Raw genomic sequence first — 18,920 nt, 5'->3', positions numbered from 1 at the left:
ATATTTAATTCCCTAATATCAAGCAAGGTTCTGATTTACTTTTTTAACTTTCATATTCCTAAACCAGCTGATATAATTTGACCTACTTTTTTCCTCTTGCCATTTGAGACCGGTGCAATATCTAACATCAATTAAAGATTGAACATTTATGGCTGATACTTCTCCAAATATAGTTTGCACACTAGTGGAAAAAATAATTGCTCTTCAAAACTGAAAGGCAAAGCATGACATGCGCACACCCTGCAAATGTGAGAATGGGTAGGTGTCTCAAAAATACCAAGTCTATGCTAAGGGTTGCCTATACTAAGAGAGTATCCCATATGTTTTTCAACATCAAACAGGACATTAGTTCTCTTACTAAAAGAAAGAAAGCAAGCAAGCAAGCAAGCAAGCTCTGTATTGGGTCCATGCACCAGTGACTTAAAGGATGTACATCAATATTAAATGTTCACATCTGGAAAAAAAGATTGCACAGAGTTTTTATTTATATGGATGAGTATAGCAGAAGGATAAACAGGCCAGTTGGAACTCAATGACCCTAGAATCAAACCCTGTCTCCAGGAAATATTTGCACACAGAGAGAGCACATCAGACTAAGCAAGCTGAAGAAACTATTGAAACATAAAGCCAACATGCCCACCTATCTCAAAAAGTTAAAGACAAATCAATCAGATCTCTCTCATATAGACATATTCCTATGCTTCCAACACTATATGAGCAACCTACGATATCACGTGAATGTGACAGGTGTGACAGAACTACTATATTATCACTATATTATCAACAACCACAACTGCTGGAGGTGGCAAAGCTATGAAATGGCAGAAAGACTGCGACAGGGCAAGGTGGAGATGAGATATAATTAGCAAGAAGAAAAATCTGAAAATTTTATAATTACTTCTAAGAAATTATTCAATCTCTTGAATTCACATGCTTGAATCTTACAGATTTTTTTTTAAGCCTATATATACACAATAAAGTTATGGAAACTTGTTGAAAATTCCACTGGTGTGTCACAAAAAAGCATTTTGTTCTCCTACAATTTCATTCCAAAAGGGTAGACTAAAAAAATACAAGCTTTCTAGCATTACTAAATTGCAGAATATTCTCACCATTTAAATTTATTTATATCCTAGACACACATTCCTCGAATACGTTGTTTTCTATATTAATTTCTTCACCCAAACACTTGACTTAAACTATGTCACAGTGTTGTAATCTAAAAATGTTAAAAGGAGCATAAATGCCCTATTCATGGACATTACTATTGCTGGGGGGAGAAACAAACAACTATAGGTTTCATTAAACTCTATGTCATTTAATGAAACCATTCTAATTTAATATACTCTTGAGCCAGTGCTGGGTTGTCTAGGATAATGTAAAAAAGTACAGTTGTTTATGTGCCACACATACATTACAAAGAGAGAAAGTAGAAATTATGTCACTTCCGCAGTATTCCAGATATGTAGTAAACTAAAATTGAAGCCAAAAACCAAACCAACAAAAAGAAAAAAACCACACACACCAAACCCTTGCACCCAGTTAGTAAAGCTTTGTAAAAATACGACTAGTATTTGATATATTTATATGTGGCTCGTAAAAGTTTTGAAATGCATTCAACACCAATACGACAATTCAGAATGTTGACTCATGGTGAATCTTCTTTTTACCTACCAAGTCCTTTTATTAAGCTGATCACACTGGATCTTCTCCAGCAGGCTAGTGAAATCTCCATGAGACTGGAAATACCTGAAAAGTCCCAATCCTTAGAATTCTTTTGTTTCTAAAACTGAGGGAAAAATGGCTTGCTTCATGATCCCAGTTTGGTCCTTTCACTATAAGCATGTAGGTTTTCCCTCACCCCCCAAATTCAAGGGCGGGCGAGTGTTGACTTTTAAGTGCTGAAGATCTGCAGCAATCGAACTGGAGGAGGTTTCCTGATCAGGACACGCTTTCCATAACCAAAGGGGCAATTTTTAGCTTCAGCGTACGATGATGACCTACAAGTTGCAGAGTGTAGGCTGCCAGTCTATATTTATCCGCAAGCACATAGTATACCGACAGATTAGCAAAATACTTCAAGCACTCCAAGAACATGAGACTTGCTTGTATAGTTCAGCATAAACAACCCTTCCATACCGGCAACATGCGTTATCACACAGGCTGAGCTGAAGGCAGAGTTTCTCTCCTGAATTCTAAGTCAGAGATAACACGGGGGCAAGCGATAAAGCCTTTGTTTTGTAACTACGGACTCTTGGCCGCAAGTAGAAAACAGTGCGAATTCCTGAGGACAAGAACTGAGACGGTGCCCTTTTCCCATGTCAAGAGAAGTGCAAACCACTCATCCTCAAGGCAAATGACACAGGGTACATTTACACGGTGTACAGCCAGGGTGATGCAGTGGTTAGCGCTGAGTCTGGGAACTGGGTTCAAATCCTCGCTCAGCCATGAAGCTTATTAGGGTGACCTTGGGTCAGCCACTGTGTCTCAACCTAGCACAGGGTTGTTGCGATGAAAAAAAATGTACGGTGTCTTTAGTTCCTTGAAGAAAAAGCTGGGATGTGAATCAAATAATTTAATAAATAATAAATAAATTAACCCCAAAGATGCCAGCTTGCTGAAGAGTAAGCATCACTGAACTCTGTTGAACTTCTGTGTAAGCATGTGTGCAATCGGACTGCACAAACGTATTTAACATTAAAATCATCAATATTTCAAAAAGCATGATGATGTTATGCCACCTTCATCGAAAATTTTAAAAACTCCTGTCAGTCGAATTTTCAGTATACAGTGGTACCTCAGGTTACATACGCTTCAGGTTACAGACTCCGCTAACCCAGAAATAGTGCTTCAGGTTAAGAACTTTGCTTCAGGATAAGAACAGAAATCGTGCTCCGGCGGCACGGCAGAAGTGGGAGGCCCCATTAGCTAAAGTGGTGCTTCAGGTTAAGAACGGACCTCCGGAACGAATTAAGTACTTAACCCGAGGTACCACTGTACAAACCAATCTAAGCCTGAATGATCAAGCTGCTATAAAAAAACAAAAGCAGGGAAGGGAAAGTGGGCACGGAATCTTCAAAATGATTCTCTTGGTTGCATTGATTTTGCAAATGAAAAAATGAAGAATTGGCTTACACTGACAAACCCAATGCTTTCAGCGAATGGGCAAAATGTTAAAGCAGATGCAAAGGAATGAGCAAGCCTCTCCGTGGAGTTTATAGTGTAGCCATACTTCTTCCACTAGGCTGATGGGAGTTGCAGTCCAAAACACCCAGAGGGCACCAGATTGGCAAAGACTGGTCCAGATTGATGTCCTACGTAGCATTTCCCCAAAACCAGTCTCCTGCTTGAACTAGCAGGCTCAAACGTTGTTGGTTTTTTGCTGTCTTTATGGTACACCATATTGAAATGACTGTGTGGAAGGTGATTAATAAGATGATGATGATGATGATGATAATAAATGAGAGACCACCACTCGTCATTTACAGGTTCCCATTAAAACTGCTCACATATATCAATGATCTACAGCAAACAATGACACCGTCCTCTGACAGGCTTTGGGTGGCAGGCCTGCATTTGCTTACAAACTGAAACAGCCAGTAACCAGCAAAAAGAGGCCACATAAGAGAGATACAGACCAGACTCTGCTGCAGATACAGATCTGTCCCCATTTCTAATCTGGCAACACTATCACAAGACCTAATAATCTCACCCACGTCAGGGGGTTCATTCACCTGCTCATCTTTCAACGTGACACTTGACAGCATTTGCTGACACATAGGACAAACAGGTCAGTCTCAATTAAAAAAGGAATATAAACCTGACATCGGAAATCGCAATAAAAAAACAACAACAGGGTGACATTTCAACCTCCCAATGTTGTTTTGTGTGCATGTATGGTGACATAAGGATCACTGTCTTCTGCATTTTATTTCCTTCTGTAGTCACTGTTTACAATTCTACTCCCCCCACAACCATAAACTCAGAATAGCACGTCACATTAAGTGGACTACAGTCCATGCAAGCTTATTCCTTAATAAATTTCTCAAGTCTTTCTTAGATTCTATTGTTTTTGCTGCAACAGACTAACACAGCTATTCCTCTGGATATTACGATTAAATGCCTGACTGAAGAATATAGAAATTGACTACAGTGGTACCTCGGGTTACAGATGCTTCAGGTTACAGATGCTTCAGGTTACAGACTCCGCTAACCTGGAAGTAGTACCTCGGGTTAAGAACTTTGCTTCAGGATGAGAACAGAAATCATGTTCCAGCGGTGTGGCGGCAGCGGGAGGCCCCATTAGCTAAAGTGGTACCTCAGGTTAAGAGCAGTTTCAGATTAAGAACGGATCTCTGGAACGAATTAAGTTCTTAACCAGAGGTACCACTGTACTGAAAATACATGCCAGTCATCATAGTACAGTATACTCTAGGTTCTCCAACATAGTGCCTTCTGGGTGTTTTGGTCTACAACTCCTACCAGGCAGCAAGGCCAATGGTGACAAGATGATGGGAGTTGTAGTCCAACTGCATATGGAGGGCATGATGTTAGGTAAGGATGCCTAGTGCACATGCATACAGGATATGCAAGTGTTGTTGGTTTTTTTAATGGCCAGGTACAGAGCCCAGATGCTGTTGGCTGAATCCACAGAAGGATTGTTTTAGCTCTTGTGCTAGATTGTTAACTAAATCCAGAGATATTCTTGCACTAGCGTAAAAGGGTGCAAGAGGCTGAAAAGAACAAGAACCTACCTATGACAGGAGAGTGAAATCTTGTGCAATTCTTGCGCAAGCATTTGCAGAACTGTATTTGCTACTGTTTTCCTTCCACTCGTGGTCCAAACCACATCAGCTATGCAGAGCAGCACTTTTTCCTGGCTTTCTTCCTCCTGGTATTCTTTATAGATGTATAACTTTGAGAAGCATATTTATCTACTTAGATATTTGTAGACCACTAGCTACCATCCTGGAACAACTAGCACAAAAGCTTAATAACCCAAAACAGCAAAGATTTTGGCAACAATCCAGTGCATAGTTGAATGCACCGAACTCCCAAATCAATGAAATTTAAGCATGCCCAGCTCTCCACCTAAAGGAGTGAAATCCTGTAATCAGCTGTGACATTCTCTATAAACAAGCACCATCAGTGTATAAACATGTAGAATTCCTGACATTGCAATATAAACACTCGATATACCTTGCATAAGACCTGATCAACAGGGAATTCTGAACAAAGTTTGGAAGACAATTCAAAAACTCCCTCTAGCATGCAGTATCCCAAAGACCACCAACTGATAATTCACCTATCTGGGAAGGCACTTCAGGAATTGTTACAGAATTTTTTAGGTTTATTCAATAATAATTTAAGGGACGCGGGTGGCGCTGTGGGTAAAAGCCTCAGCGCCTAGGGCTTGCCGATCGAAAGGTCGGCGGTTCGAATCCCCGCGGCGGGGTGCGCTCCCGCTGCTCGGTCCCAGCGCCTGCCAACCTAGCAGTTCGAAAGCACCCCCGGGTGCAAGTAGATAAATAGGTACTGCTTACCAGCGGGAAGGTAAACGGCGTTCCGTGTGCTGCGCTGGCTCGCCAGATGCAGCTTTGTCACGCTGGCCATGTGACCCGGAAGTGTCTCCGGACAGCGCTGGCCCCCGGCCTATAGATGTGAGATGGGCGCACAAACCCCAGAGTCTGTCAAGACTGGCCCGTTCGGGCAGGGGTACCTTTACCTTTATACCTAAAAAATAACTCAATAAGCTCCAAACAGAAGCTTATGAGACATCTGAAGTCCATGGAATATTGCCAACAATATTTTAGAACCTGGTTCTATTTTCAGTGGCAGATGATGCAACCATATATGAAGAATGCTTAAATTGATAATGCAAATGTGCTTCATATCCCAGAAAGAAAGTAGTAGTCTTCTCAGTAATAAGATACATGTAAAGTCAATCTCTATAGCTGTATTCTGACAGTTTAATTTAGAGGAATATTAACTTTTCGGTAACTACATTGCTTTTGTTCTGCGGAGTGGCAATGTTGTATTCTTGTTATAGCAAACAGTGTTGATAATTCCATACACAACATGATGAAACAAAGGGATAGGAAGGGTACACCAGGGCAGGTTAACGACCAATAGATACAACTGCCTAGGGCATCACCCAGACACTGGCCAGATCCTGACCAGCTTAGCACCAGGTTCCAAAATGGTGTACTGCTTCACTCATATGATTGATCTACTTGCAGAGCTGGCATCAGTGCTAAGCATCCCACCTTTTCCCCAGTCTGGGAAAGGAAGACACATGTTGCATAACGCTCAACAATCCCAATTTAAGTGGGACAGACCAGAATTACAGAAACCAATCCCAATTTCTGATTGGATCCTGAAATGTCCCAGTTTTTGGATCTTACATTCTTGCTAGCGTGCACTTAAGTGTTTAAGGTTTAGAAAGTTTAGAATTTGGCAGAAGCTTTAGTATTTTTATGCTGAGAGGCTGAGTGCCACTAAAAATGTGTAAATAACATCTAACACACAAAATGGGATTTGTATACAGTGGTACCTTGGGTTAAGAACTTAATTCATTCTGGAGGTCCGTTCTTAACCTGAAACTGTTCTTAACCTGAGGTACCACTTTAGCTAATGGGACCTCCTACTGCCGCTGCACCGCAGCTGTGCGATTTCTGTTCTCATCCTGAAGCAAAGTTCTTAACCTGAGGTACTATTTCTGGGTTAGCGGAGTCTGTAACCTGAAGCGTCTGTAACCCAAGGTACCACTGTAATTTGATTTCCAAAAGTTATCTTGGTCGTAAGTCCCAAAAACCGCTCATAAGTGGATGACCTTTACAGCTCTACTGTACTGTGTCCACATTCAGAAAAAGTACCCCTTGTTTCCCCTTCATCAAATTTTGGAAGCCATGCAAGTATGAAAACACTTCACCATCTAATTGCAATCACACAAAGATTGCCACAGTTCTCCTGTTTTCCTAATCCTATACCTCAAAATCCATCACAGCTACCAACATTTAAAAATTCAACAGAATTTTACCACTGCTTTTCTTTCATGTGGAAAGAGAAACATGCAGGGATTTTAAAGGACTCTACAGTTGAGTAGTATGAGGCCATTCTTCACACAGAGACACTTTCAGATAACTACACTAAAGCAGAGGTCTTAAGCTAGCTAGAAGGAGGAACCCACTCTTTAGTCAACAATTTATTCAGCCCTGTTGAGGTGGGATTATAGAATACAAGCCTGTTTCACAGATTCATTGCTCTACTGGTGTTAACTAGCAAACCAAGTCTCATCTGCTATTTGTAAAAACATGCTCTTTTTAACACTTAAGAGATTATTGGAAAACCTTTTATGAAATAGTAGGTTTATTTTTGCTGTAAAGTTTACATGCTAAATTCTCGCACAAGTACTGCTTTAAGACAGCAGATCCGTCTGCTATTTATAGCTGATTGTAGGAGCTCGTCACATTTAGAGTATGACATCACTATGGGAATATTTCCTTTCACTTATGGAAACGCCCTTATGACGGGAACTAAACATAGGCATTTTCCACTTCTGGTTTTTAAAATAATAAAGTCATGTTTTCGCTTTCAATACTGACTGTTAGTAATGCAATTATTTCTAGCAAATTCTCTCTACCTAGCCAACAACTCCTGAATTGTCTCAAACCCCAAACAAAACGCATCTTATAAAACGCATTAAGATCATATGTAAAAAAATTAACATTTCGTATCAAGAGATGGTAAAATGCCCACTTTTTCTAATTTGAGAAAATCACAACAACATCTCGTACCTGAATAAAGTTTTTTTAATGCCATGTTATACTTAACGTAAGAACCGTCTCACAAGACCTAGTCCATTTTTTTGTTTCCAGCTGCTGCCATCCCTGATGGCTCTGAGACATTCACAAGAACACAAAGACAACATGCCTCCATGCCAGAACAAGAAGTCCTTATAGCTCAGTGGGACTTTTACGCCTTTCCTCCCCAAATCTGTTCAGGAGGGTCAGGAGATGAAAGAAAAGATCATTCTGTCTGGCACTGATGAAACCATCTTCTTAGCATGACATTGTATTCCACCCTATATATCTGACCATGTTAATACCTCCCTCCAAAAAGATCCGTGAGAATCTCATGGATGCAGGTCCCCCTCCATTTACAATGAATACTGTACCAGTTCTCTTTAAACCCGTCCACTTTGCCCATGCCATTGGCCACCCTCCATGATGAATCATGTACCCTGCCAGCTTTATACATCATGCAGCTGCCAATAAATGCATGGCCACCTCCTTATAAAGCAACCAAGGTCCATCATACATAGAAAGCAATGGATATGGGGCTAACATTTGCTGAACAATAGCACATCTAATTCTGAACATCTTCAATTTTGAGTTCTGGTAGACTGAGAGAGCAGAGAAAATTTATCTCCCTGCACCATTTCTAATGTTGTAAATCCATTTTATGTCCCCCTTTACCTTTCCCCAAACAAATCTAAAAATCCCCATTGCTTTATCCTTTTCACATATGAAAAATACACCAACCCCTTGACCATTCTAGTTGCTTTTCTCTGGATGTTAGTCTGTTCTAAAACCAGGAAATCCCAAGACACAAAGAGATAATATTTCTAGTTTCTTGGTGATTCAGGGCACTGTTTAAATCCCAAAACCTCTGACCAAAGCTACCAGAATTATTTATTTATTGAGCAACTGTAATTTTCATAACTTGTACCCATTTGTTCTTGCCTCACTCACCTCTGCCTTTCCATGCTGTTGTTGTTTATTTCATTTCTAGACCACCCATTGGCCAAGGTCTTCTGGGTGGTTTACAAAACGTAACAAATGCAATGCAGTATTAACTTCATTCCAGCAGCGGGAAGGCGTTCAAAGGCGTGTCACTCAACAATCAGTAATATTACTAAAGAGCTATATATTTTAAATAATGTGTAGCCAAACACGCACATGAAAATGGGAGAAAACAATGCTAAGCACTGTGTGGGTAAAACAACAAACTGATATAATTCATTAGCAATAAACATCACGTGTCACTTGAGAACACTTGTAGTGGGACAACACTTTCCAGCAGGCACAATGACAAGCTATATTGGCATAATGGATTATTATGCCTGGTGTCATGAGATCAGCTCTATGGCACATCCAAAACATAATAATCAATTCTGCAGATACTTCAGAGTGGGGGAAACCCAAAGAAACAAAACTATGTGAGGCAGGAATGTGAAGTAACTGAATGCTTATTTTTATGTCAAGCATATACTGGCTTTGTATCCCACCCTTCAAGAGGCTCAAAGCAACATACATTGTGCTTTTGGGCGGCTGGTGCAATTTTTGGTCTCTCTCAACCACAGTACTGTAGCTCTTCAAAAATATATTCCAACCTAATGGAGGTTGGATCCACGTAATTCATTTAAAGCACATTTTACGCACATTTAAGGCTTCCGCCAAAGAATCCTCGGAATGGTAGCTAAGGGTGCTAGGAATTTTAACTCTGTGAGGGATAAACTACAGTTCCCATAATTCTTTGTTGGAAGTCAAGTGCTTTAAATGCCTGCCGAACCTGCTTTAAATGTGGCATGGATGCAACAGGAGTCAGTTTGTAAGTCTAGTAGATACATGGCTTTGAAACACCCAACCCTATATTTGGCTTTAGTTCTCTAGCACTAACAGAATATCCTGTCCATGGGTACGCAAATTAAGGCCCAGGAGCCCGTTCCGGCCCAGTCGCCTTCTCAATCAGCGTGTTTTTACATGAGTAGAATGTGTGCTTTTATTTAAAATGCACCTCTGGGTTATTTGTGGGACATAGGAATTCACCCCCCCAAAAAAAAATATAGTCCGCCCCCCCCCACAAGGTCTGAGGGACAGTGGAGCGGCCCCCTGCTGAAAAAGGTTTGCTGACCCCTGTGGCCTGTCCTTCAACCAATCATTTACCTAAGCACTGAAATCCTACACACAATTTCCTTCTGGTAATGATAAATTAGGCCTTCTGAATGAAAGGTAGCAAAAGGGTGTCGTGGGATTATTTGTTCTAACTATATTGTTCAAAGATCATGCGTTACAGTTAAGTAATTTTCTCATCTTCAAAAGGTATTAGTTACAACAGGATTCCTACTTTGTGGAAATTATGATGCTCCGGGGTTCTCGGGGGGGGGGGGTATGTTATCTGATGCCAGTTAAAAATCTCATTACAACTAATAGCCAGTTGAAGAAAGATTAACCAAGTGTTGGATGGTGACAGTGGGAAAAATAAGTTATTTCTTGAAAGCTGTTTCCTGTGGATGTTCTCTTGAAAGAAAGAAAAAAGGCAGAAGAACTGTTATAAGATGGAATTCTACCCAGCAGAAACACTTTTCGCATTGACTCTCGACTTTATTTATTTATCTAATAGAATGCATATACCATTTGTTTGTAAAAACAGACAAAACCCTCCCAGTGGTTTCCCAAAATATAAAATAAAACATAAAAATTATCAATAGAAATGTCTAAACATTTTGAATATTCAAAAGTATTGAAGGAGGAGGAGACTCTTGAGAGTCCCATGGACTGCAAGAAGATCAAACCTCTCCATTCTGAAGGAAATCAGCCCTGAGTGCTCACTGGAAGGACAGATCGTGAAGCTGAGGCTCCAATACTTTGGCCACCTCATGAGAAGAGAGGACTCCCTGGAAAAGACCCTGATGTTGGGAAAGATGGAGGGCACAAGGAGAAGGGGACGACAGAGAATGAGATGGTTGGATGGTGTTCTTGAAGCCACTAGCATGAGTTTGATCAAACTGCGGGAGGCAGTGGAGGACAGAAGTGCCTGGCGTGCTCTGGTCCATGGGGTCACGAAGAGTCGGACACGACTAAACGACTAAACAACAACATTGAATATTCAAAAATATTCAAAAGGTGATTAAAATCAAGAATTGTACTAATGAATCAGCACAAAAATGTTATATGTGTTAATGATGGTCACTGAACCATATAATTAAGAGTAACTTACAACTACTGATTCAATTGGCCCTAAATCAGGCTTCCTCAACCTCGGCCCTCCAAATGTTTTGAGACTACAGTTCCCACCATCCCTGACCACTGGTCCTGCTAGCTAGGGATCATGGGAGTTGTAAACCAAAAACATCTGGAGGGCCAAGGTTGAGGAAGCCTGCCCTAAATAGAATGCCTTGATTGGAAACCACTCAGTGCTACAGACCATGTGTAAATCCAGCAGTGCCAATTGTGATGCAGCAATGCCCTACATAACAACACATACTATCCGTGGGCCATGGATAGCTCAGTCAGTAGAGCAGGAGACTCTTGATCTCAGGGTTGTGAGTTCAAGGCCCACGGTGGGCAAAAGATTCCTCATTGCAGGGGGTTGGACTAGATGACCCTCATGGTCCCTTCCAACTCTACAATTCTAAAGCAAGTGATGAATCTAAAACACACTGCCTGGAAACAGAGAGTTGCAAAGTGTAGGTGCTGCCACACTAAAAGTATTTTCTCACAAGGATGGAACTAGTATTAAGTGGCACTTGTGACAGTGACAGTTCCGCAGATTGAAGTGGTCAAATGGGCATATATGGGGTAAAAAAGGAAACCAGTCCCAAAATTTTAAGGGCTTTATATACTAGTAGTAACACCTTGAACTTGCCCTGGTAGCAAATGGGCAAGCAGTTCAGATCTTTAAGTGGAGGTGTTATATGCTGACAGGGAGAGGAGGAAAACAGAGACAATGATAAACAAAGATTTTTATTATTATTACAGGTGCTTAGACTTAGTTTCAACAGAGGAGGAGTGCTTTGTCGACTGTGGCAAAAGTTTCACAGAAAAGGTAGGCATTGAGGCTGGCCTTGGAGGAAAGGAGAGAGCTAGGTTCACATAGGGATTCTGCAAGGGTAAATGACAGCAAGAAAGAAAAAGTAGAATCACTTAAGGGGAAAAACCTTCAGAGAGTTGAGGGTGGCAGCCTGGTTTTTAAAATTTATTTTATTCCTACAATTTAATAGGAAGTGTACGAAGAAAGAAACTACCCATCTTTTAAGAAAGGCACTATTACATCAAATTCTAAGTCAGGATCTGTAGTCAACTGATCCAGAGAAATCAGGTTTTTTCCCACTCAAAGGAGGGGATACTGCTGCATCAGTCCTGCAACATCAGGTTAAGTATCCCCTAGTCATTGCACGAGAGAGTAAACAAGGAAGTAAAGCAACTGTGGTTCAGTCCTACTCAATGTTTATATATCACTCGACTGTAAAAAAAAGAAGCAAGCAAGCAAGCCTTGAAGCAGTTTTATGCAGGTCTAATAATGTTCATGAATAATGTTCATAATAATGTTCTTGAAGCTACCAGCATGAGTTTTACCAAACTGCGGGAGGCAGTGGAAGACAGGAGTGCCTGGTGTGCTCTGATCCACGGGGTCACGAAGAGTCGGACACGACTAAACAACAACACAACTAAACGATTAAACAACAACAATAATGTTCAATGGAACTTAGTCCATTCCAGATTATGTGTCCATAGAATTGCAGCCCCAGATGTTAATTTTTCAAAGAAAAAACAGCAAACTTCAGACCAAACCAGTATGTAGGGAAGCTACCCACAAAACTATGAGCTCCAATGAGAAACTTTCAAACATGGTGTTCAAAGAAAGAGATTTTGTTAAGAAATGTGTTATATCTATCGAGTGGAAGATTTCACAGCTGAAAACGTGTCCAAATACCAACCTGATTCACATTACAGAACAGCAGAGGTAACTTGCATTATCAGCACACTAGATAAATATACCTTTTTTAAAGGCACAGAGGTCTATTTAGAATCATGCAACAGTACTGCCACTTCAGTCAAAGAATTTCTAAACAATCCATTAAAATTATAAACGTAAATCAAGAGCACTTCATTTCATAAAATACACACACCATGAATAAGCTGCATTTGAAGTAGGTTTTTAAAAATAATAATAATAACAATTATAACTGACACAGATCACTCATCTATGAGCAAGTTAACATAAAAAGTCCTACTCTCTCAGACCACAGGTTCATCTGCTCCAGCATCTTGTAAGCAGCCCAGAGGCTTCCAGGAAACCCACAAGCAAGGCAAGGAGGCAGCAAATCTCTGTGATATTCAGAGGCATAATGTGACCTCTGAACCTGGTGGTCCCATTTTGCCACCATGGGATAGTCACGATAGGTTCTCCTGTGCAAGTCCCACCGGGATGACTGGGAGGTGCACAACACCACTTCCCTATAAACTGTGGCCACATCAGCATACATTTAAATTACCTTTAAACGAAGCATACAACTTCCACCTCAAAGAATCCTGAAAATGGTTGTTTACCCCTCACAGAGCTACAATTCCTAGCACCCTTAGCAAACTGCAGCTCCCCAAATCCTTTTGGGAAAGCCCACATCCTTTAAATGTGCTTTAAGTATACGTGACCTGTGACCCTGTGTTTAAAGAGCAGCACTTACAATCCATTCAAATCCATCAAGGCTTTCAAAGTATTTTTAGCCTTGTATCATCTTTGGGAATATTTTTACTCTAGCACCAGCACCAGCACAACTTCTTAACATCCCCCCTCCCCCTCTTTCACCTTGTGATATGCTTTGCTGGACTGAAATCCAACAGCGCAGCCCTTAGCAAGTTGAATCTGAAGTAATCCCAAGGTGTCCCAACGGAGCCTGCTCACAAGGAAGTGTGCCTCGCTAGGATTGTAGCCTGTATAAAAACACACTTCTGCCAGCATCTGTTGAACAGTCTTGCATTGAGTCTGAGTGTGTTTGGAAGTTCCAAATGGGCACACAAAATGCTATGCACTCATATGCACTTCAATAATTTTGATGAACTATCATAAAAAAAGAGAGAGGAGGATATTCCTGTGGCGTTGCAAAATAGATAGGGAACAGTTCTGCTTAAGTGTTGTGCACGGTTGGTTAAAAAAGCAGCACAAACCAGTGGGTGTGAGAATGTGGGCATCCACTTAATCTGTGTTTATAAACATGAAGGGGGAAACAGACAGAAGTAGAGGAGCAGAGGAAAAATGATGGACCGGTACCTGTGAGGGAAGCATTGGTCCACATGATCGTTCATAGGGATATGGAACATAATGGGAAAGCCAACATCTGCTTCACAAGGTCCTATTTACAGAGTGAAATATACTGGAAATATTAGACGAAACATATAGAGGGTATCGTCACATAGGGGTTTAGGATTTAATGCAGACTTGTGGCGTTTACAGATCATCATCATCAACAACAACAACAAAAAGTTAGTGAGAACATGATACAGTGGTACCTCGGGTTAAGTACTTAATTTGTTCCGGAGGTCCGTTCTTAACCTGAAACTGTTCTTAACCTGAGGTACCACTTTAGCTTATGGGCCTCCCGCTGCCGCCGCGCCGCTGGAGCACGATTTCTGTTCTCATCCTGAAGCAAAGTTCTTAACCCGAGGTACTATTTCTGGGTTAGCAGAGTCTGTAACCTGAAGCGTATGTAACCTGAAGTGTAGGTAACCCGAGGTACCACAGTACAAGCACTTAAAATGCTGCGTAAAGTTTAAAGGCAATACCACTTGTCTTTCCTCAAAATAACTCTAACAAGTTCTCCTCAGTCCACGCTGTACTTTGCATCCTGCCTACCATAAACTCCTATGTTCAACAAGCATATTGCCTCATGAAGGTGAAATGTCAAAAGAAAGGAAGAATCGGCATTACCCAGCAGGGCCAATGGCTGCGACTCTGTATAAGGCAGCTTCTCATGTTCCTATTAGCCCCTTGGGGGCTAATGCAAATAACAAGTCTGCTGTGAAAGGACTCTCTTCACAGACACCTAGAAAAGCCAGGTCCCTGGGACCACCATTCCCATCCCAGTATGGCAGCATTGCACTGCTTCCAGTAGCTAGGTTAGTGACAAGAGGATCTGGATAGCCATTTTGGCATATGAAACGTTAATAAGGCGTGCCTGTGATTTTCAATGCCATTATTCATTTACAGGGCTGAGAGCAGCAACTGTGAAAGGCATCAGGGAAGTCAGGGAGGTGCCGCCAAAATTACCCACCTGGCTCTTATGCCAACCAATGAACAGTCGTTGTGCAATGTTTACTTCAGAACTGATGAGTAAGATATATGCAGATGTACAAAAGGTGTGGCAGTAAGAGCTGTAGAGAAACATGAATTGCCACTTGCATATGCTGCAGTTTTTGAATTCTGGAAATGTTTGGCGCAAAAGGCTTTTGGGGGAACAACCCGTCTTAAAGCAGGGTGGGCCCAAAGCTCTTTCTTCGTTGGTGCCAAGATGGTGGAACGCCCTGCCCATTCCTGTTGGTCTTCTGAAAGACAGCCAAGGCCTACTTTTTTTCCCCAGCAAGCAATTTTTTGGCACTGCTATTAAAAATGGCCAGAGCCTGATGCTTTTATACTAAAACCGTTTTTTAAAAAAACAAACCTGAAATGTTATTTACTTTTTCGAATCAATACATTTTATGTATTTTAATATATGCACTTGTTTGCAGCCTTAAAAATTCATTTAAAAAGATGGGATAGAACTCCCAAGATGAAAGAAAATAAAGTCACCATGGGTCTTTTGTACACATGTAAAATTTGTTTGATTTGCTGCTTCCAAACCATGTTCTGGATTCTAATATGGAATGGCTGCCCCCCTCCCCCCACTCACCCAGTATGGTCCTCTGTTTGGGTCCATGATGCTATTATGAGAATGTTTCTCATTTCTAATGATTAATGTGCCAACAATCACTTATCAGTGAATCCTGCAAGCTCTGTGCCTTCCTCAATGTCCCTCAGATCTCATATAAAAATATGTATATAAGAATACTTACGTTCATTGATTTCAGTAGTCTACTCTGAGTATGACTAATGCCTGAAATTGCCCCATAGTAATAAAAGTATAATTTAAAATCAGAGCACTCAATGCACCCAGCAAGGTGGTCTTGGGCAGTATCCAATGAACACATTCTATTAGCACAACAATTTCCATCTGTGCACCCCCCACCCAAATAACAGATTTGGGGGGCTGCAATGGAAGGAGAGAAGGGTGTGCCACTGTTCAAGAAAGGAACCTTGCACTGACAGGAGGCTTACTTACTACATTAGATGCTCCCAGGTAAATGCATATGACTCAAGACTCAGATTGCAATCCTAAACAAATTCATTACTGAGTAAGCCCCACTGAATTCATTGAGGACAACTTCTGAGTAAACCTGCACAGGTGTGTGCTGTTACATCATTTAAAAAAGTCGCCATGTTGTCTTTGTCTACATTTTTAAGTAGTGAATTGAATTTTTATGGATGGATGTATTTATAGTCTTCTTTTCAAGGCCCACATCTTCACTTGAGGACTCACATGACAAAACAAACAAATTCAAATACTAAACAAGCACACACAGTATGAATGGATGCCGTTGTGACTGAAAAGATGGGGGATTGGTGCATGAAGATTTCCTTTGGGTTCAAGGCTTCAGGTATGCATGAGTAGGTTAAGTGAAGAGAAGGCTGTTATCCTGGTAAAGCATTGATATAAATTAAATAGAAATTGTAATGTTTATATTAAGCATGGATTTATCGGATTCTTTTTGAATTACTGCGTTGGTATTGACCCGTATTTATTGCTTACTAATTTATTATTACTAATTTGGAAAATGTTCACCCACCTTTCCTCCAAAGACCTCAGGGCAGGTTACAACAATAAAATGTACACAAAAGCAAGTTACAGTATTGTTTTTACTTTCATTTAACTGATGAGTTATTGTGTTTTATTATTATGCTGACGTAGATATAGCAAATTGACTGAAATGTTATGGATATGTTTTGGTTCTTTTTGAAGGTTTGTTATTCTCATGACTCACTTTGAGCTAAATTTTGTTCCCTTTAAAACAAGGCAGTGGTTCTAAAACATGTGGCTGCTATAAAATAGGGCTGTCATATTTCAAACAGTCAAAATCCGGAAATTGAGCTTTTTGGGGGCAAAGTCAATGAAAATTGAAGTTTTTGAGCTATTTTTAAGGAAATTCACAAAAATCTACATTTGCCATACATCCAGATGGCGACCCTACTATGAAAACAAACTAAAAACGTAAGAAGAGTATTATAAACCATAAAACTGGTTATAAAGCCATGTTTTAGAAATGGAAGTCAACACAAACTGAATGTTGAGAGTACAGGTTGGATATATATTAGGGGTGCGCATCAGGTCTGCCTGTGGACTGAATACCAACATGAATTAACAAAATTTGCGGTTCCTGAAAAGGGCCCTGAAAAGGGGCCATCTTGCACCACATTTTGGCTGCAAAACATTCAACACTCGACTCAGTTGGTCTGTCCTATCCACATAATTTCAGGGTGGTTTTTTGTTGTTGTTGTTGTTGTTTAAAGGTAATTCATAATGCCATGAATGTGATTTCCTGTAACCAGTCCCCAACCCGCCCAAGTCCTCTACAGGCTTCTCCCGTCCCTCCAAAAGGGACCAGTTGTTTGTCTTCACAAAACATCTGGTCCAACCTGTGTGCATTAGGCTAAATTAGTTGCCACGTGTATATTATTAGCTGAAGCCAAAATGGACTCTTGCTTTGAGGAGTGATTCCTTTACATGATTATGAGTCTGAAATACTTTTCCATTTCATACTGATGCTTTGAAGTTTCTACTGCAATTATTTGTATGTTTTAATAGATTTAATATAGATAAAAAGTTTACATTCTATTACTGTTTATTTTTTTAACCACCCCCTTATGCTTTTAGCTCTTTCTGTTCAACAACAGCAACAACACAAATAATAATTTTATTATTTATACCCCACCCATCTGGCTGGGTTTCCCTAGCCATTCTGGGCGGCTTTACAGTACATATAAAACATATTAAAACATCAAACGTTAAAACCTGCCTTGAGTCCCTGCAGTCAGGGGAAAAGATGGGATATAAAAAAAAATACAATAATAATCATACTGGGATGGAGAGCCTGTAGCCCTGTGGCTATATTGTTGTACAGTGGTAACCTCGCAAGACGAAAGAGTTTTCCATTTTTTGAGTCGTTCTGCAAGACGAATTTCCCTATGGGCTTGCTTCGCAAGACGAAACGTCTTGCGAGTTCTTGCGAGTTTGTTTCCTTTTTCTTAAAGCCCCTAAGCCGCTAAGCCGTTAATAGCCGCTAAGCCGCTAATAGCCGCTAAGCCGCTAATAGCCGTGCTTCACAAGACGAAAAAACCACAAGACGAAGAGACTCGCGGAACGGATTAATTTCGTCTTGCGAGGCACCACTGTACTACAACTCCCATTGTTCCTGAGCACTGGCCATGATGGGAGTTGGGAGTCCAATAGCACCTGCATGGCTGCAGGCTTCACATTCTGAGAACAGGCAGAGTACAGTGGTACTTTGGGTTAAGAACTTAATTCATTCTGGAGGTCCGTTCTTAACCTGAAACTGTTCTTAACCTGAAGCCCCACTTTAGCTAATGGGGCCTCCTGCTGCCGCACAATTTCTGTTCTCATCCTGAAGCAAAGTTCTTAACCCGGGGTACTACTGTATTTCTGGGTTAGCGGAGTCTGTAACCTGAAGCGTCTGTAACCCGAGGTACCACTGTATGTTGAAAGTTAATTCACGTAGACTGCAATCATATAAGCACACTTACTGACTTCAGTGGGGCTTACTCACTAGTAAGACTTGCTTCTGAGTAAACCTGCTTAGGCATGTCCTCCCAGTCACTTAGAAACGCTGTGTGCTTTGAAATATTTAAGCAATGGTTTCAAAAAGCTAACTATTTTAAAATGTCGTTAAAATCTTATAATTGTTCCTTACTGTAAATAATTAATTACCGATACAGTACTAGAATGATTTTTGTTTATTAATATTACATTATATTATATTACATCAGGAATCCATTTGGGATGGATGAATGTATGCTTTGATGCTGATACG

The 18,920-nt window shown here is 40.7% G+C and overlaps 1 protein-coding gene and 1 long non-coding RNA gene across 9 annotated transcripts in view; one reads left to right on the top strand and one right to left on the bottom strand.

Moving 5' to 3' along the window:
* Nucleotides 1-18,920, bottom strand: part of FRY (FRY microtubule binding protein) — a 183,338-nt gene that overhangs the window by 116,708 nt on the left and 47,710 nt on the right. Inside the window, exon 1 of one of the 8 annotated variants that reach the window (XM_082220218.1) lies at nucleotides 1,675-1,973. The exons of the other annotated variants lie outside the window; for them this stretch is intronic. Coding sequence (XP_082076344.1) covers nucleotides 1,675-1,735 — 61 coding nt within the window. The 5' untranslated portion in view covers nucleotides 1,736-1,973. Of the gene's footprint in view, nucleotides 1-1,674; nucleotides 1,974-18,920 lie in introns of those variants that run through there. 8 annotated transcript variants of the gene reach the window in all.
* Nucleotides 9,279-16,833, top strand: LOC309531061. Its single transcript, XR_014219041.1, has 3 exons — nucleotides 9,279-9,612; nucleotides 11,763-11,829; nucleotides 16,329-16,833. It is a non-coding gene; the product is annotated as an uncharacterized lncRNA (long non-coding RNA).

This window comes from Podarcis vaucheri (assembly GCF_965113315.1).
Source record: "Podarcis vaucheri genome assembly, chromosome: 4".
Lineage (NCBI taxonomy): Eukaryota > Metazoa > Chordata > Lepidosauria > Squamata > Lacertidae > Podarcis > Podarcis vaucheri.
This window is presented reverse-complemented; position numbering and strand designations above follow the sequence as displayed.